Source organism: Amblyomma maculatum, chromosome 1, assembly GCF_055883805.1.
Source record: "Amblyomma maculatum isolate TAMU_Amacu chromosome 1, ASM5588380v1, whole genome shotgun sequence".
NCBI lineage: Eukaryota > Metazoa > Arthropoda > Arachnida > Ixodida > Ixodidae > Amblyomma > Amblyomma maculatum.
The window spans coordinates 211,849,828-211,871,063 of record NC_139344.1 but is presented as its reverse complement, the minus strand read 5'-3'; the positions used below and the strand labels follow the sequence as shown (position 1 = coordinate 211,871,063).

Genomic DNA, 21,236 nt, shown 5'->3' with positions numbered 1-21,236 from the left:
AAAGCATTGAGATACCAGATATAACATCGCTTGGCTTTGCTTCATTCAAAGCAGCCTCTGCTTTACTCATCTGCCACAGGTACTTGTCTTCTTCAGAATTCACAACACTTTTCACCTGTAAAACCATGAACAGTGCACACTGTTATTTAACAATATGCTTTATAAATTGCAATAAGTAATTTGACAGATGGTACTGTTTTGACAAAAATGTCCAAATAATGATTTGGTTTTATAGGGTTTAATGCTCTCCAAAGCGGCTCAGTTTATGACGCTATATCGAAGGACTCTGGATAATTTTGACCACCTTGGGCTCTTTAACGTGCACTGACGTATCACAGTATGTGAGTTCCTTGATTTTCACCTTCATTGAATAGTGGCTGCCACAGCCAGGATCAAACCAGCATCCTTGGGTCCAGAAGTTATGCACCCTAACTACTGAGTCACTGCAACAATGCACATGAAAACGATGTATGAACTACAAATAAGCAAAAGTATTGCTTGATATAGTATGGACCCTTTGCAAAACTTTGGAAGTCATCTCCTTTGTGCACAGTGCAGGTGCCTTCACCATGGCGGCCAAACCTGTTCTGGGGGCCGAAATTCCATGTAGCAATGGAGACGACTACAGTCGAACCCGGATATATCGAACTCGATATATCCGTTCGATATATCGATAATTCGAGATACAGAAATCGGCTTGAGATGCCACTTACGATTGTGAACAATGATACTGTAACTCACATAATGAACACATAATCATTGGAAAGCGTGATAGCTGCAAACGCCGTTTGAAGCGAACAATGCTAAAAGCCGGTGTCATGATCACAGCTGTCCATGTGCTTTCCGTTGATTCATAAATGCAAGAATGAACGACTCTCGCAAAAAAAAAAAAAAAAACACTTGTTAACGTTTGCAGCCGTCATAGCATACGCTACGTCGCATATTCAGTACAACGGCAAGGATGAACGACTCTCGCAAAAAAAAAAAAAAAAAAAAAAAAAAATCTGCCGCCTCTTAGCGTCCACAGCTGCCGTAGCTTAGACAAGTTCAGCATGACGACACGAGACGCACATGGCATGTCAGCCGCTACGAAGCGTCTGCCACGGGCTGAGCTTGTTGAGCTGCCTTGTCTGTGCATGCGTAGTGCGTGCTGCTGCAAACGAAGACCGGGAAGAGAGAGGAAGGGAAGAGATAAAGCTCGGCAGAAGAGTGGGCACACCCTTGCACTTCGCTCTATCACGTTTTTCCCCTCTCCCGAACACCACGGCTGCATTGATTCCCTCTCTTCCGTGTTCCCTCTTGTTCCCTCGCGCACATGGCTTGCAAATGTCACGTGCTGGTGTGCAGCAAATAATCACCGAAGATGCGCGCGCCTTCGCAGAAAAGGGGCAGCGCCGCCCTAGACCAGCCGTCGCCGAACTGTGCCCTCGCATTCCTTCCGTCCGTGACTTGAAAATGTCACGCAGTAAATGGCTGAGGGTGATGTGATAGTCTTTGGGGAAGGCGCATCGTCCAGTGGGTGATGCGGAGTTCGATATATTGAACGACCAGTACAATTGAGTTCAATATACGATGCAGCTTTCCTATACTTTTACATGAAATTTTGAAGGAAATATTTCGTGAGCTCGATATAACCAAAATTCGATTTATCCGGGTTCGAGATATCCAGGTTCGACTGTATTATGACAATTCCAAGCCATGCCCATCTGCATGCAGTCGTACGCCTTTTGTTGCCGTCGTGACATGACATTGCTTCGCAAGTACCCATTCAAGCCCTTCCAGCACCAAAATTGTGAAGAAGTGGCTGGCCAGGGTGTCATTACCATGGCAGCTGGCTGTGCCACCATGGTGAAGGAGTTTCCACAATGCAAGAAAGTTGACTTACGAAGTTTTGAAAAGGGTCTATCAACAATTTAAGCACACACCACTAGGTGCACAAGCATTGTTGCTGATTAGATATAAAATAAAATATATTGTACAATGCAGAATTCCTGATGGTTGCTTGATGGCAAGAGGGATGAGCTAGAGCATAAATAACCTCGTTCTGTGCCCTAAAAGACTCCTGAGCATTCTGCCTTTACATAAGCTGAAGTACCAGAAGCAAATATGGTAGCTGCAAGGCAATGCTTATCCCTCACAATATGGTCCACTGCTCAGCCCACTAAACCTGTTTCCTCCTCACTGAATAAAACACTATTCCCCAAAAATGTGATTTCACCCTCGCTGGGTCACATCCACTCGTCACATGTGATAATTTAAGAGCTTAAACTCCATGTTACACTCATCACACAGTACCATAAACACTAATAAGGATACAGTAGGAAAGTATAGAAAACAAACAGGTTTGAAAAGCTTGACCATGCAAGATAAACTGAAGTTGCAACTGTCAAGGTAAATTTGGTTTGGTTTGGTTTGTGGGTTAACGTCCCAAAGTGACTGAGGCTATGAGAGACGCCGTAGAGGACTCCGGATATTTCAACCATCTAGGGATCTTTAATGTGCGCTGACATCGCACAGCACACGGACGCCTCCTCGTTTCGCCTCCTTTGAAACAAGACGAAGAGGCGATGTCAGCGCACGTTAAAGATCCCCAGGTTTGTTTAAAAAAGAAAAATGTACTAGCTACCCCAGAATCTATTTTATAAATGTACTTACCAGGTCCACATTTATGCCTGGGTACACATCCCCCAGAAGAGAGGTAACATCATCAACTAAATGTGCCAATGTTCCTCTGTCACACTTCAAATGCCACATAACCGCATGAGATGCTTTGCGAATAATCCTTCTCAATTTGTTTCTAAAGGTAAAGAAAAAGACAAGAGTCCAAAAATGCACATTTTAGTAAACGGCACTGAAAAATACAGTGAACTATCCACAATGGATATGCACACTCAATGAAGGATTTATAGGGGAAAGTGGGGAGGACCGCCACCGCTGAAAGTAACTAATTTTCTGCAGGAAAGTCATGCCACAGCCCATTATTTTTTTGGCAAAGCGAGATTGACAAACGCACTGTGCCAGCAGCATCCCCCCCCCATTTTCAGCAGCCCTCTCAGAGACAACAAAAAACTCACCACTATGTACATTATAGACTCGATCACTGCTGCACCGCTAAACCACAGCAGGTAACTAACATTTTACAATGGCACATAGTACTCTGTAAGAGTTCCCAAAACACCTAACATGTAACCAAAATCTTCCCTGTGCCATGCAGTTGAGCTGCTTGAACTCTAGAAACCTTAGACGGCAACAGAATAAATATCCTCATCACTGTATGAGGCATCCAGCTAGACAGGCAATCCTACCTATGCTAGGCTCACCACCAGGCAGACATCTCCTGTTGCCATTAAAATATATATATCTCTCTCTCTCCAGCTAGACAGGAATGCAACAGCAGACACCTTGCACAGCTTGCTCATGGCTGTCATATGTAAAATGGCTCGGCAACTTTCAAAAAGCACTGTAGTATGTCCTACCCACAGGGAAGTAGCATTAATGAAGGCACATACCAACCAAGTAAACACACAACAAATTTTCGGTTCTGTTTATAGTCATTCATTTCTCCCATAAAAAAACCTGGTCTGCAAATAAAATGGCTCACCCTGCATCTGCATGCTCTGGAAGAACGCCATCAGATATAGCCACTGTAAACATGCGGGCATGATCTACAGCAGTGCGGTAGGCAACGTCTACAGAACAGCTTCTGCCTACAAGGCCACGATAGGGATCCACTCTCGCTTTCTGAAATGACCAGCACTTAATCACAGCTTTATCAAAACAGCTTTTTCAAATTAAATATTCCCACAAATTATAAATAGGCCACAAGCCATGCAAAGAACATGGGAACAAGCTGTACTGTTGTTTAGTGATGTAAACATCACTCATTTGAGCATCAAGGTAGCACACTACACATGTTCCTCAGCTTCTAATGTTATTAAAAGGACCGTCAAATTATGCAAACCGTCAGTGCAAATAAATAAGATGCAAAATGATGCCTACTACAAGAGCTCATATGTCTGACTTTCTTGCACTCCCTTTAGATACTTGTACTGATATATTACATAACAATGACCTCCTACCTTCAAATTTTGCAAAGTTTTACTAGAAATTTCTGCTTTTGGTTCACTGATGTCAGTTAATTCAAAAGCCACATAAAAAGATGCATGGGTCATAACAGGCCGCAACAAAAATCCACTTTTTTATATGCAACATCTATGAGTAAACTCGAGGTGCTTTTTGCGCCATTCAGAAATCAAGGTATACTGCCCTCCAACACAAAGAGGGAAGATAAGATGATAATAGAGGAAGTAAAATTACAAAAAAAAAAAAAAAAAAAAAAGAGCACAAGCAGAGCCAAGCCATGAGAGCAGTACTACGTAAAAGGAAATGCATTTAGGAGAACATTAGTAAAGAAAAGAAAAAGGATTTTTCGAGCAAAAGCACTAAACAGGAGGTTCAGCGCCTAGCCCAATCGTTTAAAGTTTCTACGTCTGCTTTGTGCAGGAATTCACTGAGAAGAGACACAGTTACTGTGCTTTTCTCCCCCCTTCCTTCTTCTCCCCCTCCCCCCCCCTTAAATAAAGAACAAACTAAAGGTATTTATTTCAATTTTTTTTAGTTCAGTTTATAGGGTTAATGTCCCAAAGCGACTTAGGCTATCGGAGACACTAGTGGAGGGCTCCGCAGATTTCGACCCCCTGGAGTTCATTATGTGCACCGATATCAACATGGTACATGAGCACCTTGCAAACTCCGCGTAAATTGCAAATTGCAAGGAAAGAAAAAGCGCAGCATCCTTAACACTTCTCACTGGAGACCTGAGTGCACCGTATGAGCAGGAAAGAAGGTGGGAGGGGAAAGAGAGAAAGAGGCATCATAGTGGAGGGCTACGTATAATTTCCACTACCTAGGGACATTTACACACACCGACATCAGTGCCAGTTTCTCCATGCCAAACCGCTAAGCAAGACCATGCCGAACTTGCTTTTGCACATTTTAATCAGCTTAAGCAGAGATAAACACCGGATAATTTTAAAAAAACTAGCATGTTCACATGCAACCGGGTGAACACCTACACCTTAGAATGTGTAGATCACATGTCTTGAGAAAAACGCACTGGAGATGCAGACAGAATAAATAAATCCAAGCACAAAAAAGGCACCATCTAAATAAAGCATTTCAATATTTCTTAGTGAGATCATTCATATATGGTGATTCACGCAAGCAAACATGCCACAAACAAAAACGCAGTGGCCAGGCAAGGACGTTCTCATGTTCAGGTGCAAGCGTGTTAAGCTGCAGTAACTACACCATGCCAGATGGACATGGAAGAATGATAGCAGTTACATTTATGTACAAATCATACAATGAAGGCAACAGAAGTCCCGTGAGGATCCCGTTAGTCCTATTATATTGCCATAGCATTGCGTGTAGCAATCTCGGCAGTACTTTAGCTTTGGCGTCATTTAACACTACCTCGAAACAAACGTCAAGAAAATGCACATATAACACAAATACAGTTGCCGACCAATTTTTCGGACTTGGAGGGACCTGGGAAACTGTCCGAATAATCGAACAGTTCGAAAAATCCGTGAAGTTGAAAAAAAAAAAAAGCTTTTCTGCAAAAATTCAGCTTTACAAATCACAAACTTCGGTGCTCCCCATGTTTCGTTTATATACCGATAATAAGGAGTAATAGCACAGTGCAATCTGCTACTGTGATCGGCCTCCGTGCGCCGCCCATGAGCACGAGCTCATATGATTTGATATGGTGGGTGTGGCCACCAGTGCGCGCACGCTGACTGATGCAGACACGGGAGCGGCAGGTGTGCGTGTCACTGGGAAACAAGCAACTCACTCAAGATGGCCGCGTGTGCAGTGGTGCTCTGCAGAAGCGGATTATGCTAAGCTGTAACCACTATAACCCTCCAGTTAGAATATCTCGGCCAGTCATGCTTTCGTCATGTCCATGCCACTTCACGACGTACTGTGACGCAGCTCGTGCTGCGAATGAATGCACGCACCATGCGAAGCAATAGGATTCAGTTTCCATGGTTAAGACGGTTTCGAAGACCACGAGATGGATCCCGTGGGAAAAGAGCAAGTGGAATGACAGCTTCCATGAATCGAAAGCCCCGGACCCACCCCTTTTACCACCACGGGTGGCCACGGGCTGAGGCGGACGGTGCTCCCATCCCACTTCAGTCTGAGTGCGCGCTCTTTGTAGGCTGCCGCGATGGAAAGGTCGAGCATTCGCTTATTGCCACTGCCTAAAATGGCAACAATGAACAAAGAGCCAAGCTAGTGTGTCCGAATGACTCTGCGGTTGTGGTTGTTTGCAAAAACAATGTCCGCTTGCGTCTAAGTAATGCCGAAAAAAATGAGCCTTTGGCCAAAAAACTCTCTCCACAGTATTGCTCGAGCCAAATTTGGTCTGAAAAATCGATCGTGAAAATGTACACGCTCCTATGGACCACGTGATGGTTCCTGAATAAAGTCCAAAATATTGTGCAAGTCCGAATTATTGGAGTCCAAAAAATCAGTCGGCTACTGTACTTGATTTCAGAAATGTGTGTGGTTAGTATATGAAGACAAAGAATAAAAATGACAGGACAGGGGCACTTCATTACTTTCTCTAGTAAGCGTACACTTAGTATTTCAAAGATCATCAACCAATAGCTCATGAAAAGTCTAACGAGGTTTTAATTCCCTGCATGCATTTATAAAGCAACAGAGCTTTAATGACCAATGATGTTCCAATTCACCATTACAATAATAGGTAAGCAATAAGGGAACCGCTCTTCCACATAGTGGACACGTTTCAAACAACTGCACTCAATTATGCACCACTCCAGCTGGCATAGCCAGAGTTTGCTTGCTACCAGTGTTGCCTGAAGACTGCCAGTTCAATTTGACATCCAAACATACTGCCAACTATGACACATACAGTATTGCTGTCCCTGCGACACGGCCTGAACATCCTCAGTTTCTCCCTCCTCTTCACTTTCTCTTTTACTTTTCAAATGCTGTGCTGTGAAGCAGAAACAACAATACTTTGTCTGTCACTATGTTTGGACGTTAAATTGTTGGATGTTAAAATGTTTCGACACTGGTAGCAAAGTTTGACAATAGGTTAAGTTACACCAGATAGAATGCTGCCCTCAAAGAATATAAAGTGAAATCTCACTGATAATTTTTTTTTTGTTCCCGGCCTATGCCCTGTAGATGCAATGCCTTTTCATACGGCTAATATGACCACATTTTCATGTGGGTTTGCATAATATGATCGCAAAATATATGTAAGAATCGAATGATTTTCAATTTCTAAGAAACAGCGAATAAGTTTTAGCATGGGCGATATTAGCCCCAGTAATGAGCAACACTGGTGGCAGATGTTTCAGTACTAATTTCGCACACGCTTTTCGCTGATAATTTGCTTTTTTTTTTATATAATTTTTGGTAGTGAGCCCGCAGTTTTGTGCCCTGCTTGTCATAGCGCTGACCTTGGCAGTTTGCCAAGGTGTTGGCCACAGATAACATCTCCGCGTGTTTATTATTTTACCAGATCTCCTGTGGGAGGAAGGGGTAACTTCGCTGCCAACTTCACTGACGCTCTCAGTGAAGTTGGCAGAGGTACTCAGTTTTAGATGGTCTTCGAAGCTTTGTCTCTCTTGAGGGTGCAGAGCTAAGCGATGAAACAAGAACTCATTTCTAGGATTTAAGAAAAGCTTGTGTATGGACACTGAGAAATGATGATGATGAAAACATTTATTGACATTGGCTTAGATTAAGGGAAGGCTGGTCAGGTCCCTAATGACAAGTCCAATGCAAAGTGAAAGATTATTCAAAGTGCGGTAATAAAAGTAAGTTACGTGACAGGTGTATTTAATTGACAGCCTTTTGGGGCCTGTTCTGAATAACACGATTTTCAGACAATACATTTTAATTTTTAATTGCTTGCACCATATCACTGAAATTCCATACAGCAAAAAAGAAATAGTAGTGCACCTTCGTAGCCTCATACACAAGAAAACTGAAAACGCTTCACATTTTCTGGCATAATTTGATAACAAAAGAGCTTTAGCAATGCAATTTCAAACCAAAAAGAAAACTTTCAACTTACCTTTTGCAATGCTTCAATGAGAGGTAAAAATAGGTCTGTGTCATAGTTTGATTTCACATTCTGGAGAAGTGCAGCAAGCCGTTCAAGTCCCATTCCTGTGTCCACATGCTTCTTTGGCAGTGCATGTAAACGGCCACTGGCGTCCCTAAAGAAAGCAATGGTACACTTCTTATATATTCAGGACAATTTGCCTAACTTCTCAGTAAAACCATAGCAGAATACTCCAAAATTGAGGAAAACCCAAAAAATCTATGGCTGCTAACCCTGAAATCAATCCAAACTTTGTATTAACGGTATGCACATTGTAATTGCTTGTGTTTCTGCTTATTTCTTTAAAATGCCGCTGCTGCCAAGCAATCCTCTTGAAATAAATACAGTCCCCGTATGCACAATAGCAGATCTCTGAAACGATTTGCTATAATTCACTCATTTCCCTTAACAGTGTTTAGTGCAAAACACTTTAAAACATTTCCTACTTATACATATATCTCACCACTTGTAACTTAGTCATCTAGTCAATCCGCCTTTTGCGCGAGTTTTCTGCGCATGCGCGAAGTCGTAGCGGCGACCGATGGAAACACATTGAGCGGCGTCGACGGCGTTTCTCGGCGCCGCCAGTGCACGGCGGCTGGCGGCACCAGGCGGCACGGTGGCCGTCACAGGCTTGGCAAAGCAATGCCAACCACATCTGCCGCGTACGGTTGCCACTCTCTAAGCGCGCCAAGATGCAAGACGCGGTTTTTCAGGTTTCCTTCGCCGAGCCGCGGTCAACACGACGTGAAGCTACAATTAGGGCCACCAAGCGTCAATGGCCGACCTTAGCTACCTACTGCGTACTCTCGACTGTGCGAAAAACACTTCGTTACAGGTATGTATGCATCTAAAGGAAATGTGCATAATGAAAAGTATCTACCGGAGTTTGCACCAAGCCTGTAACCCACCAGTGATAGCCGCAATGAGCATTTGTTCAGCGCGTCTGATGGCGATGTATTTTGTCGCTTGTTTTCTTTATGTGCGAAGGGGCCGGGTAGCGCAGATATCACAGGTGGCTGTGTGCGCTAGACCGTAATATTTAGCATGTTTTATCGCGACTGCTGCCTGACTAAAAAGAAAAGAAAAATTGGGCGTTTGTTGTGATGCACCGCCGTTCGCGAGCCGAGTGTTTGAGCTGGTCATGAGGCTCGCGAACGGCAGTGCATTAAAACGCCGTATTTTTTTTCTTGTTAGGCAGTCACGATAAAACATGCTAAATATTACGGCCTAGCGCACAGAGCCGCCTGTGATATCTAAACTACCTAGCCCTTTCGCATAAAGAAAAGAAAGGACAAAATACATCGTCTTCAGGCCCCGGCGCAACTAAAGCAATCACGCACCGAAAAAATCTTCATTGCAGCTATCCCTGGTGCGCTACAGCCTGGGTGAAAACTCCAGTAGGTACTTTTCATCATGCATATTTCGTTTAGATGCATACATACCTGTAGTATCTGTGTTTTTGCCGCTCGGAGCATATGACGCACTTGACACTCTTGCACAACGCACAGTATCTTTTTTTTAAATTAAAGGCTCGCCTTCGTGCAAGCCAAAGCATCCGGATTTTGTTCCTTTGGTGTAACAATCAGATGCACTTCGTTAGGGAGCTTGATAATCGTCGTCTACGTCCAACCGTTTGCAACGGCAAGGAAACCGCCCGGCACCATAAATGAGTCTCCTGGAGGGTTCATGCTCGTTCACTTGCAGAATGGATCGCTCTGGACGTAGAACAGGGTTGGTTCCTGACCGAGATGCGCATCCGATATGTAGGAGATTCACATGTACGTCACCAAGTTGTTAATTCCGCAGAAATCGCGGCGGAGGCAGAAATGAACGTTGGAGATCCTTTCACAACAGAATGACCATTCTCTGTGCACCGAGAACCTTTGCACCACTGCGACCACATCCGTTCTGACTCCTGAGGCCAGAAACCGGCTACAGCTCTGAATCATCCATTGCCAGAAAAATGCAGCGCGTTTCCTGCAGTTGTGCATTCCGGCCGGGACAATGCCCTTTTCACGGGGTGTGTATATGTGCCTCTCTGCCGATCTTCGTGGATGAAATCCTATAGCTGCACGGTTGTAGATGACGCGAGGAGGAAGCGACGCCCATTGCACCATGCCGGCGCCGCGATGACCGCATTGTGCTCGGTAACTCAAGACACCCCGCGCATATGCGCCGCTCAAAGTCACAGGAGACGATTCCACCTAGCTCTGCAGCATCAACAAACCCCTGGCTGCTTTGCCCTTTGAGATCCCTTTCTCTCTCTGCCCCTACGCTCTCCTGTCTGCCGAAAACCTGCACGCTGAGAGCATCTCATTCTGTCACGTCGAACACGGCCCGCGCTACACGCTCTTCACGGCCCGCGCTGCACGCTACACGAAGATAGTATATGCGTACGTGCGTTATGAGTGGATTGTGAAAATGCTCTACCTTCCCCCATACTGCGTGAACATGATATGCTGCAATCACTGTCACTACTTTCCGCTCCGAGGCCAAAAAAGGGGGGAAGCTTTCGCTTTCTACCAGCGTTGGCGTGGCCATTTCATATGGTGCGCTTTCGCGTTGTCTGCTACACTGCCGCTCAATGTGTTTCCCGCCCGCTCCCGCATGATGGCGCCACATCCTCGCGCAAAAGGCGAATTGCCAGCATGTCCTCAGAAGAAGCTACCTCTGTACTACAAACTACTTAAGTCAGCATACGAGATCTTCTCCTCATTCGGTTCCAGGGACCAGATTGACAGCACAATGTCCAAATCTAAAAAGCTTTAACACTGTGCAACACTTGCAGCTGTTTTCTAGACTTTACGCTTTTATTTCTTGGTCTGCCAAATAACATTCTCAACTTCTCAAAGATTATCTAGTCCGTCATTAACAAAAATTCCATTCAGTGGCTTAAAAATTCAGCCTGCTCCTGGCATGTCGGGAGTTCCAAATGGGTTCAATTAAGACACTTTGTTTTTTAAGAATAACATAACTTATATTAATAACACAGCATTAGGTATATAACAAAAATCAGGCTATTGATGTTGATTGAAGGCAGCACAATTTTCATAAAAGTCAATGCCATGAAGGCAGTGCAACGTTTTGTGCATACTAAGCTGACGCCAGCAAACAGCAAATGCATTTAAATGTCACAGAATGCAACCATGTACAGTGCAGTAGAAAAGGCATTATTATGATTAACACAAATGATTAATCCCCTTTATATTTATACTTTCAAGATTTGACTGCATTATGTTGGTCAACAAGGATTCCATGCTTTAATTCTCCTTCTCATTTTATCTATCTTCACTGAGTGTCTAGATATTCAGGGATGGATGTACACTTGTTGACTGCAGGTTTTATGTGGTGCACATAGTACCCATTTGCCTGCTTTTTCTGACAACTTCTTTGACTTCTGGCAGTTCATCTCAACATATTTCTTATTAATTAAGCTAATTTACACACTTCATTATGAGCGTTCTGTTAGTTTACACATATTGCTGCACACACATGCGTGCCGTCTTTTTTCTATGCTAGCACTCTCGAAATAATGCTCTGGAGGCAAACGAAGCAGAATATTTGAATCAAAAATAAAGCTCACAGCTCACAGCTCACGAAAAAACGCTCACCTGTCAAACTCAATAAACACAAGGTTCCACAGTTCCACGACGTCACTATATCCAGCATTAACTCGATGCTCAGCAGAACTCAGGTTTGGCTCAGCTAAATCAATGTGTATTTCTGTGCAAGGACCACATGGTCCAACATCAGCCATCTCCCAAAAGTTATCTTTCATCCCAAATGGAAGCACGTGTGTTTGTGGTACACTGAAAGTTGAAATAAATGAATAAATACATGATACAAGTGAGCCGATAAAAACAAAGGATCCTAAAAACTTCATTTGCAATTGCCGTCCTTCCTTAGAAGTGAGGGCGTGTTGGTTAGACACCGTAAATCAATGAGCATAGAGCAAGAACAAAAACCCGGGGACCACGCTTGTCCTGTTTTGTCGTTGTTCCCGGTTTTTTGTTCCTGCCCTATGCTCTTTGATTTACGATGTCCTTCCTTATAGTGGCAACCATAAACTTATATGTTGGGTGTCAAATAAATAAGGATCCATACAGACACACCCGCCCCAAAAGTACACAAAAACATTTTTCCCATTTTCAGAAAAAAATCATTTTTACATCACCAGGAATAACAAGACATCGCTTAGCACTACTACCCCCATGTGACTAGGCAAAATAAAACATCAAGAGAAAGGCATAAGCTTTGCAAAAAAAAAAGCACATATTTTTGCCTGACAAAAACACACAGGCACTTGTTACCTTAAAGGGCCATTCACCACCATAAGCATGAAAAATTTGTTGCTGTGAGGTATTGCCTTCTGCACGAGCGGCTGCAAACATTTTTCTTCACCCTCCTCCTCCGATTTTAGTGGGAGGCGTACAGTCATGGGCCCGCTTTGACAAGTTTTCTTTTCCTTGCTTTTTGCTATCCGAGCATTTCCTGGATGCAAAGGCAGGCGAACCCCCCCCTCCCCCCAGGTGAACTTTTGTTCATGAGGCTGCCCCAGCTAAATGGGTGGCCAAATGGCCAAAGCGCAGACAAGAGCGCTCTATCCTGCATTTCTTAGATAAGCAGGCTGGTGCACGTACGTATGTCTCTGTGTGTTTGTGCATATCTGTGTTTGTGTACACATTTTCTGTGTTTCAACTTACGCGAGTGTATGAGCGGCACAGCACACTGAATACTCTGAAGCATATATGGACTAAAAAAGAAACTAGAATCCTTCTTTTCGTGTGGTTGTATTTTTGTGCGAAAATGAAAGGAGCAATGGAAATGCATGCAGCAAGCGGCTGACACAATTAGTGAGCTACCCTCCCCCCTTCACACGTCAGTTGGAGAGACAGACCAATGAATGCTGTCCAAGCTGGTATGTCACAGATGGGCCAGCGTGGAGAACAAGAAGGTTGGTTTTCCGAAAGAGAGCACGAGAGAGCTTTGAACAGTATTTCTGCAGCTTTCCACCACCCACATCGGTACAGTATTTTTCAGAGCCTATCTGCGATACCTCAACAAAACACTGGCCTTGCTTGTTTAAAATGTCATACCTTGGTCAGCGACACTTGGGCCTCTGGAAACCGCCTAACTGTAAATTTATTACAGTGCACCGGTGGCTGTAAGGCGTAGTCTCCAAAACACATGAATACAAGCAATTTTTGAGAAGACTCACTCATCAGCCATGTTACAGCCATTCCAATGAAGGAATCTCACCATGCTTCTCTACTGTGCTCCTCTCCCAGTCATTTTTTCTTACCCATCAGGGCAACAAGCCTTCGAAAGTAAAATTCTGCTTTCTCTTCCCTTTTAAAGGAAGGTGTGGAGCATGTTAGCTGTTTATGCCATAGCACTGCATCGTTGTTTTTGGCTCATTTGTTTTTGTTGATAACGGAGTAATTACTTATTGACATCCATCCAAGCACAGTCATACGACTACAAAGGAAAGCTTTACAGCTTCCTCAGAATCTTCAGAGTTAAAGAAGAAGTCACCCTAGTCAGGGGTTTGAATCCAGGAACATCGCCTGTCCAAGGCAGGCAAGGCAGTCGCTCTGCCAACTGAGCTAACCAGTACAGTCTGCAGATCAGATGGTAGGGCAAGAGCAAATTCATTAACTTGAAGTGGGAACAGTGTCGGTCCAATGTTGTAGTCCAAATGGTCCAAAATATTGGACCATTTGTTTTTGTTCTTTTTGACTTTGCTTTCCAGCGTATTTACAAAGGCACTTCCCTATGCTTGTTGCAGTGAAGACAATGTCTCAAGGTTCATTACAATATATATGAAACATGACTGTCAGCAATAAAGAGTAGGACATGTTCATTTTTGTTTTCTTACTCTGTTTTCAATTATAATCTTAAATATAATCTGCTTCCACTTTTGTTTGTATACGCACATTTGTTAGATGTTTTTCTGTTGAAAATTTTGTCATAATGGTTCCATATTCTTTTGTTATTAGTTTCATCCAGTGTATGTGCGTTGTCGCTTACTGCCATTTAGAGGTGCCTGGGCCCAGTCAAGCTGCTTTAATCAGCTTTTAGCCCTTTCATCTCTCTAAGATGTACTCTCTTCCCGGAAAAATAAAGTGAAATTGATATTGAATTGAAATTGACATACACGAGCAGTTTTGATCTGAGACAGTGACTCCACAGCACAACCAAGCAGGAAATAAGTGAGACGAATGATAAACGAACGGCAGAGTATCCACATCATGCAAGAGGCATAATTGGAACAGGAAAAGAAACTAAAACTTGTTTTGATTTTTTACACCAAAATGAACTACACAACAAAAAATAGCAAGAGCAACTATACTTGGGCTATGCCTGTGGACAGCTTTCTGTGGCTCTGCAGCCAAGGTTATGGGGGTGTGGCTTTCCCCACTGCGTTAATACAGCAAGTACTTCAAGCATACCTGGCCTCAGGTACAGTTTCAGTTTCAGTTCTGCCTTTAAGTTGAATCCCTAGTTTTCATGTCACCAACTATGCAGAAATGTGTTTCTTTATCGTGCTGAAGGCCAATGTAAACGAAAATTCACGACTAAGCAACAGCCCAGACGACGTACATCATCAAAGTAAGCGCATAGTAAAAGCTTACAAAGCCAGCCAAGAGATGCAGTAGGTGCAGCCCACATACACTTTGCAGAGTCCCTGAAAGTTTCCACAGACATCAGCATGTACTAACAGTAAAATTCTCTATACTAAAGTTGCAATGGTCAGCACTGTAGCATAATCCTGATGTAATAATAATGTGAATAATTACGTCATGGTATAAAATTCCAGAGCTCGATCCGCAAAATTTCTTGAGAAATTCTATACTTCTGCAAAGTGAGATGGTGCGTGTTGGCTCTGTACCTTTCACTATACAGCCACTGGAGTTTCTCCTCAAGTGTAGATTATGAGATGCCGCCCACCGTTCACTCATGAATCAGAATGAAAGATCAATAAAATGTAATGTTGCTGTGTCATCACAACAAAGCCTTGGGTGCCATAGAGAGAGAGAGAAAATTTGTAACTCCAGAAAAGCATTATAGAGCCCTCATGGTTGGGTCCTCATTCCAGGACTCCCACAGCCTATGCTGCCTGGCTGGCCCGTTCAACTAGCCAAAGCTGGTCTTCCAATTCTCTGCTGGACAACGCAGCCTCTCATTGCTCCGGTGTGGCGTTGGAGATTATGGGTACTGCACCTATTTTCTGACAGGCCTATGCTATGTGACAAAATGTGTGACAAGAGTGGATGAGGTTTCTTGAAAAAAGAGCACAGATGGGCTCCTAATGTTCAGCTGCGTACCTCGCTTGTTTTCATCTTTTATTTGGACTCTATATGTTCCAAGAAAAGATATGCGCCAACTACTCCAACAACATGCATTCAAAGGATTTCTCAAGGAATTTGGTGCCGTTACATAGAGATATTATTCACCAGAAATTTTGCAGCGATGGTCAAAGGACAGCTCCACTCGATTCTGTCCTTGTTAGAAGAAACTGATATTATAGCTCTCTCTGGTCATATTGACATTTGCTGAGCAGTAAACCATGTATTTATTGTCAAGAAAATTTCATTTAAAAATTCTGCCACCATTCAATTAAAAATTGTGCCCTCTACACCAAAAAAGGAATCCAAGATCACCATTTTTAAGTTAATTACTACGTCGCCTGGCACCTGGGATTTGTGCCTTAAATGCTGTGTTAGCGCATGCTGTTTACTTGTGAAATCGGCCAGTGATGGTGACACCTATATTTTACTTTTCTGGCATTTTCTAGCTGAAAACTCCTCTGTTTTTAGACAGAATGGACTCTCTACCATTAGGATGCAGTAATCTATCAATACAGGCCCCTCCAAGGCAAACACAGTAAAAATGTTTTTGCTAATAATGTTATGCCTTTTCCTCTAATAAATGTCATCAAATGTAAAGACTGCACTGCTATGGCTCCCAATACAGGCAAACAGTTATTTAAACCAGTAAAAGGACACTTACATCAAAGAAGATTTTCGAAACAATACAATGGATACCATTTGCAATACTCCACACAAACAATTATGCAACAAAATTTACTTCAGCATAGTTTCTTTCTGAGCACAAATACATCAAGAGCAGGACAACAGCTAATTTCAATATTAGTCGCTTACCCAAGCTCTAGCCACACCTGACGACACTCTTCATCAGGCTGCAAGGCCAAGGCAGGGTCACCAGCAAAATATGTCACATACAGCCTCTCTTTGGGAAGGTGATAAACCTTTGTAAGTAGTTCCCAAGCCATTGCACATGCCTCTTTCTGAAAGGGTGATTCAAAGGTAACTACAGTATTCGAGAAAATATGTTAAAAAGTATTATAAAATAACAGCCTCAATAACCAGGCTACAAAATGCACACAACTCACGGAAATAAAGGTGATAAATTTTCGAAGAAACGAATGTATAATTATTACAGCAGAAAAAATACCCACCTATTGTTTCTCTTTAGTAATTAAAGTGCACAAAACATTTATAAGCCTACTCATGATAATGCACATGAGGCCTAGTAATATTAGAATGTTTGTTTAGCAATGAACTGAAATCACTGAAATGATTAGTTCCAGGTAAAAAGAAAAGGAGCCATAATAGGTAGCATGTAAGACGGCTGCATTCACTTTGAAAAATGAATTTGAAAACGTATGCGAAAGATAAAGAATACAACTGGCATGCAAGTTAGAATATTTTTTTAAAGCAGCCAGAGGCACATGTCTTATGCAGGCAATTTGCACGAAAATAAGCTACAGTGGTTTAGGAAGTTACCTAAGAATCATGGCTGCAAATAAGCAACACAAGGCATTGTTAAACTAAAGCTACAAAATAAAAAACTTTGAATAAGAAAAATTGCATGTGTAACATTAAGAGACAGAAAGTGTGCAGAGTGGGTCAGAGAAATAACTCGAGTGGCATTCTAGTTACTTCAAGTTATTGACATGTAGCTAGCCAAGGACCAGGTTAATTGGAGCGATATGGGAGAGGCCTTCTCCCTGGTATAGCCTGGCTGATGATGAAAAAAAAAAGATACTCTGTGAACTCGCGATCAAAAAAAGAAAACAAACTGTGTTCAACTGCCTTTGAAAACATGCCGATGATAACCCGCTCATTTCTGAGGCTTGAAACAGGATACGTACAAAGAAAGTTTTTTATACACACTATTAGTCAATTTTGAACAGACTTGTAATCAGGTAGCATGCAAACAATTGCATAAAGGTTGCTTTGCCTTAAAGTAGTCTCCAAAGGACCAGCTGCCAAGCATTTCAAAGAAGGTGTGATGTGTAAGGTCCTTCCCTACATCATCCAGGTCATTGTGTTTACCACCAACTCGGATGCACTTTTGGTAGTTTGCAGCCCGCTGCAAGTTACATAAAGGGTTGTTGGGCTCTACTGTGCCCAAAAAAACTTCCTTAAACTGCAAAAAGAAAAGAAAAAGTATTGAATGAGGTTTGTGCCGAAAGGAGAGGATACTTAAAAACCTTCTTCACCGAAATTTGTAAACTTTTTGCACCTGATTTTCTGTCAACTCATACAAATTGGAGTGAGAATGCAAAAAGTACCAGACCCTATAGCACAAAACAAGAATATTAATGCTACATGTTATAATCAAAAACACTAAACCAAACTACAGTTACCCCAAAAGGATGTAGTAGGAGCCCAGTGGCACAATCATAGATGGAGGTGTGCGAATATTCAATGTTTTCAAATAGTGAATTAAATACACTTCTGTTTGTCTTAAAGGAAACAACGCATATTCAAAATTATTTAGAATGAATTGAATATTATCTCAAATTTTCAAATTGTTTTTGAATAACTGGCATGAATTTCAAATAAGGCCTGCTATAGTTTTCTTCAACAACTGTTTAGAAAACTAGCCCTGTTTGGAAGTCACAGAGTATGTGACTACAATCAGTCTGCACCAGACAGAGGGCTCAGCACTACAACAAAATCCATTCGTACGGCTAAGTTTATAACACCAATATGTAGCTGCCAAGGTCACGTGACAGGGCAGGACTCGGGCAGGTTTCACAAACCTTGCCTTGATGCCCAACCTTGGAGCCCATGGTTCACGTGTGGTTCTCGGCCATTTCATTTTGCTCATTAATGCTCAAGCATATCTCAGTGGTTTACTGTAGGTGCAAAGCAGATGATTGAAAATCATCTATGCAACACCATGTCTGATGTTGCATACCTGGGAATAATGATTTGCCCGAAATAAAATGTGGACTTCTTACCAGACTGCAATGGCAAATCAGTTTACACTGTAAATCAAAGAACATGTGATAGCTAAGCAACCGAAAGTTAAAAGAAGCTGTCAAATATAAGGGCAGGCTTACCTGGTTCATGCCCGAACTAGTAAAAAGAACAGATCTATCAGCAGTCGCTGGAACAACAGAACTCGACGGTACAAATTGATGAGCACGGTCCCTAACGAAATAGTCGACGAAAGCCTGGCGAGCTTCACGTGCGCTGAACTTTTTCATTGGACAAGTGCAAAAACTACTAATATTCTTAAACCTCAGCCTTGTCAACTGCATTCCGTAGAATGTCAGTGCCTTCCCCATCTTTCTGGTTGGCATCATCACCTGAAAATAGGAGAATGTTGCAGTCAGGTAAGGTACCTCTTAACGACGCACATAAGAAGATGTGCAACAGTTGCATATTCCATATAGGGGTGGAAGCAGGCTCGAGCATTTTGGAGCAGCTCAGGGAGCAGTCATAATGGCATTTTGGAACAGCTTTGGAGCAATCGAACAAGAGCTTTGAAGCATTCGAATTATGTTTTGGAGCATGTTTCTACAGTGAAACGCCCTTGATAATTTCAGTTTTCTATTCCCGACATACAAAATCTCTCTTTTTATTTCCTTTTATGCGACATTGAGTGCTTTTGCAGACTATGCAAGTACCTCTGACACGACAAATGGCCAATAAAACATGTAATGATGTTTAAAACAGCACAGGCTCACCTAAGCAACTATTTGGAACAGACTTGCAGCAAACGGAATGCTTGCTTATGTACTTCATAACCGAACACCAAGTTTGATCAAAAGCTTTTGCCTATTTTGACTTGATACATTCAAAGTGAGTCTACCATTTCGATGCGCTCAAGCAGCGTAACTAATATGGGCATTTGCATCAATGGCACATTTCCACTATCTTGTGCATGTTCTTTGATCCTACGCCTGTGCTGATAACTTCCCGAGCACTGGCCAGTACTACTGCATTCAGGGAGGACAGATGGTTCTAAAGAATAGCCTTTTCCTCCTTCAGCTTCTTTACTTTCCTGCAGTGCTTCAGTTTTAACAAGTTGGTGATAGGCCCTGAGTGGCCTTTCAACGACCTTGGGAAGTTTTCTAGTAATTGGCACCTTTAGCACTTCAAGCATGCTTTTGTCTGAGGCCTGACATGCTTGTCATTGACAAGGACGCTCGATGGTCAAGTACTTGCTTTTTAAAGCAAGAGCATTAGAAGAACTGTGTACATTTTAACATCTAAAAAGTTTCCTAACGATTCCTGCTATGCCAACTAGGTAGTTAGTGGCTACCTCTTCACTTGCTGCTCTCACCTCTCCACCGGTGATTCAAATGCCTTGAGGATGTGCTATGTCACACGCACAGTGCTTTTTTTTTTTTTTTTTTTTTTTTTTACAATTTCCTTCAATCGTTTGTGGGTCATATTAAATTTACTTGCAAAAAAATAAAAAATTATGCTTTACACTTCCCTAGCTTGCGAACATTTTGATTGAGCCCAGTGCAAGAGATGTTATACCTCAGCCACCAGCGCACTGCTATGTTGACCTAAATGTGATAGTAAAAAATTGCAGCAATCAGTTTGGAGCAGTTTTGGAGCAATATCGTCACTTGGAGCAGGATGGAGCAGGGAAAGCAGTTTGGAGCAGAATGGAGAAATTTGAGCATCGCTTCCACCCCTGTCCATACGAACAACTTAAATCTGCAACTGTCAGTTCTATACACTAAAGGAAACGTGGAAACAGATAAAATATTGGGCGCTCATATAAGAACAAAAGTGAATGGATGAGCGCAAGGTGAAGTCACTGTCACAGCAGACTTGCAGAGATCAGTAAGTAAATACGTATGTACGTTCCATGAGGTGTCTACATGAAACAACACGATTTTGGCTTAATGAGGACGTATGTAATGAGGTGCGACCGAACCTTCAACGCGTACTAATTCCTGTACATCACTAGTAATAACTGCCGTGTTTCTCGCACATTGGTGCGAGGAAAATCCAAACTACTACTACTACTACCGTCGTATGCAGCGTTGTATTTCTTTTTCAACGTTCAGACGGTATGTAACGTACCAATGCTTGCCGCAAGAGTAGCAGTTTCACATCCAATTACAGTAGGTTGAGGAGAAACGGATTCGGCACACTACGAAACCACGCCATCCTGTAGGAAGCCTCGCCATTTCTGCTACAGTTGTCATGGGAACATGAAACGAGCATTAGCGCCCCTAGCGACGCCGCAAGCGAAGCCATGCCAAGCCGCCTCCGAGCAAGCGGCGCGCCCGATTTGAATGTAGTAACTGTAGAATGTACAACGTTTAGAATGTAGTGTTTTTTAATTATAACTCTAAGGGGTAAATCTCTTAAGAACGAAGCGGTGGTTGGGTAGGTTAGCTTTGCTCAGTCATCTGCGAATAACGATGATGCAGCGTCTACGGCAGCGGTGAGGGAGCAGCGAAAAATTGTCTGCTCTTGCGCAGCTTGTTGCAATAGTTAATCAACGGGCACTTTTACACCTTACACCAGTGCGACAGTGTGAAATAAATGTAGCAACGCTGCGTTTATGTAATATTAATGTCACAACGCTACATTTTCTTAAATAAGTGCAGCAAAGCTGCATTTATTTAAAAAAAAAAGGTTACGCGGTGTTATTTGCCGTGAAGTCACGGCTATGCGACGACGTTGGCGAGTGCAGTGACTCGTTCTGTAGGCAAAGGTCAGGGCCGTTCGCATTGGCTGTGCAGCGCTTACTTGTTTTCGAGCGTTATTCGCAATATTCAGTCAAGCTGTGG

At 42.7% G+C, this 21,236-nt stretch overlaps 1 protein-coding gene across 2 annotated transcripts in view; it reads right to left on the bottom strand.

The window, feature by feature from the left end:
* LOC146205523 (alanine--tRNA ligase, cytoplasmic-like) overlaps positions 1-20,651 on the bottom strand; it is a 47,442-nt gene extending 26,791 nt beyond the window's left edge. The window contains exons 1-9 of one of the 2 annotated variants that reach the window (XM_084590239.1): positions 20,521-20,651; positions 18,534-18,782; positions 17,423-17,611; positions 16,321-16,466; positions 11,767-11,964; positions 8,123-8,267; positions 3,602-3,741; positions 2,656-2,797; positions 16-115 (exon numbers count right to left, since the gene is read on the bottom strand). In XM_084590239.1, coding sequence (XP_084446365.1) covers positions 16-115; positions 2,656-2,797; positions 3,602-3,741; positions 8,123-8,267; positions 11,767-11,964; positions 16,321-16,466; positions 17,423-17,611; positions 18,534-18,779 — 1,306 coding nt within the window. In that variant the 5' untranslated portion in view covers positions 18,780-18,782; positions 20,521-20,651. The remainder of the gene's footprint in view (positions 1-15; positions 116-2,655; positions 2,798-3,601; positions 3,742-8,122; positions 8,268-11,766; positions 11,965-16,320; positions 16,467-17,422; positions 17,612-18,533; positions 18,783-20,520) is intronic. The other variant, XM_084590240.1, reaches the window with a different exon arrangement.
* Between the last annotated feature and the right edge of the window lie 585 nt (positions 20,652-21,236).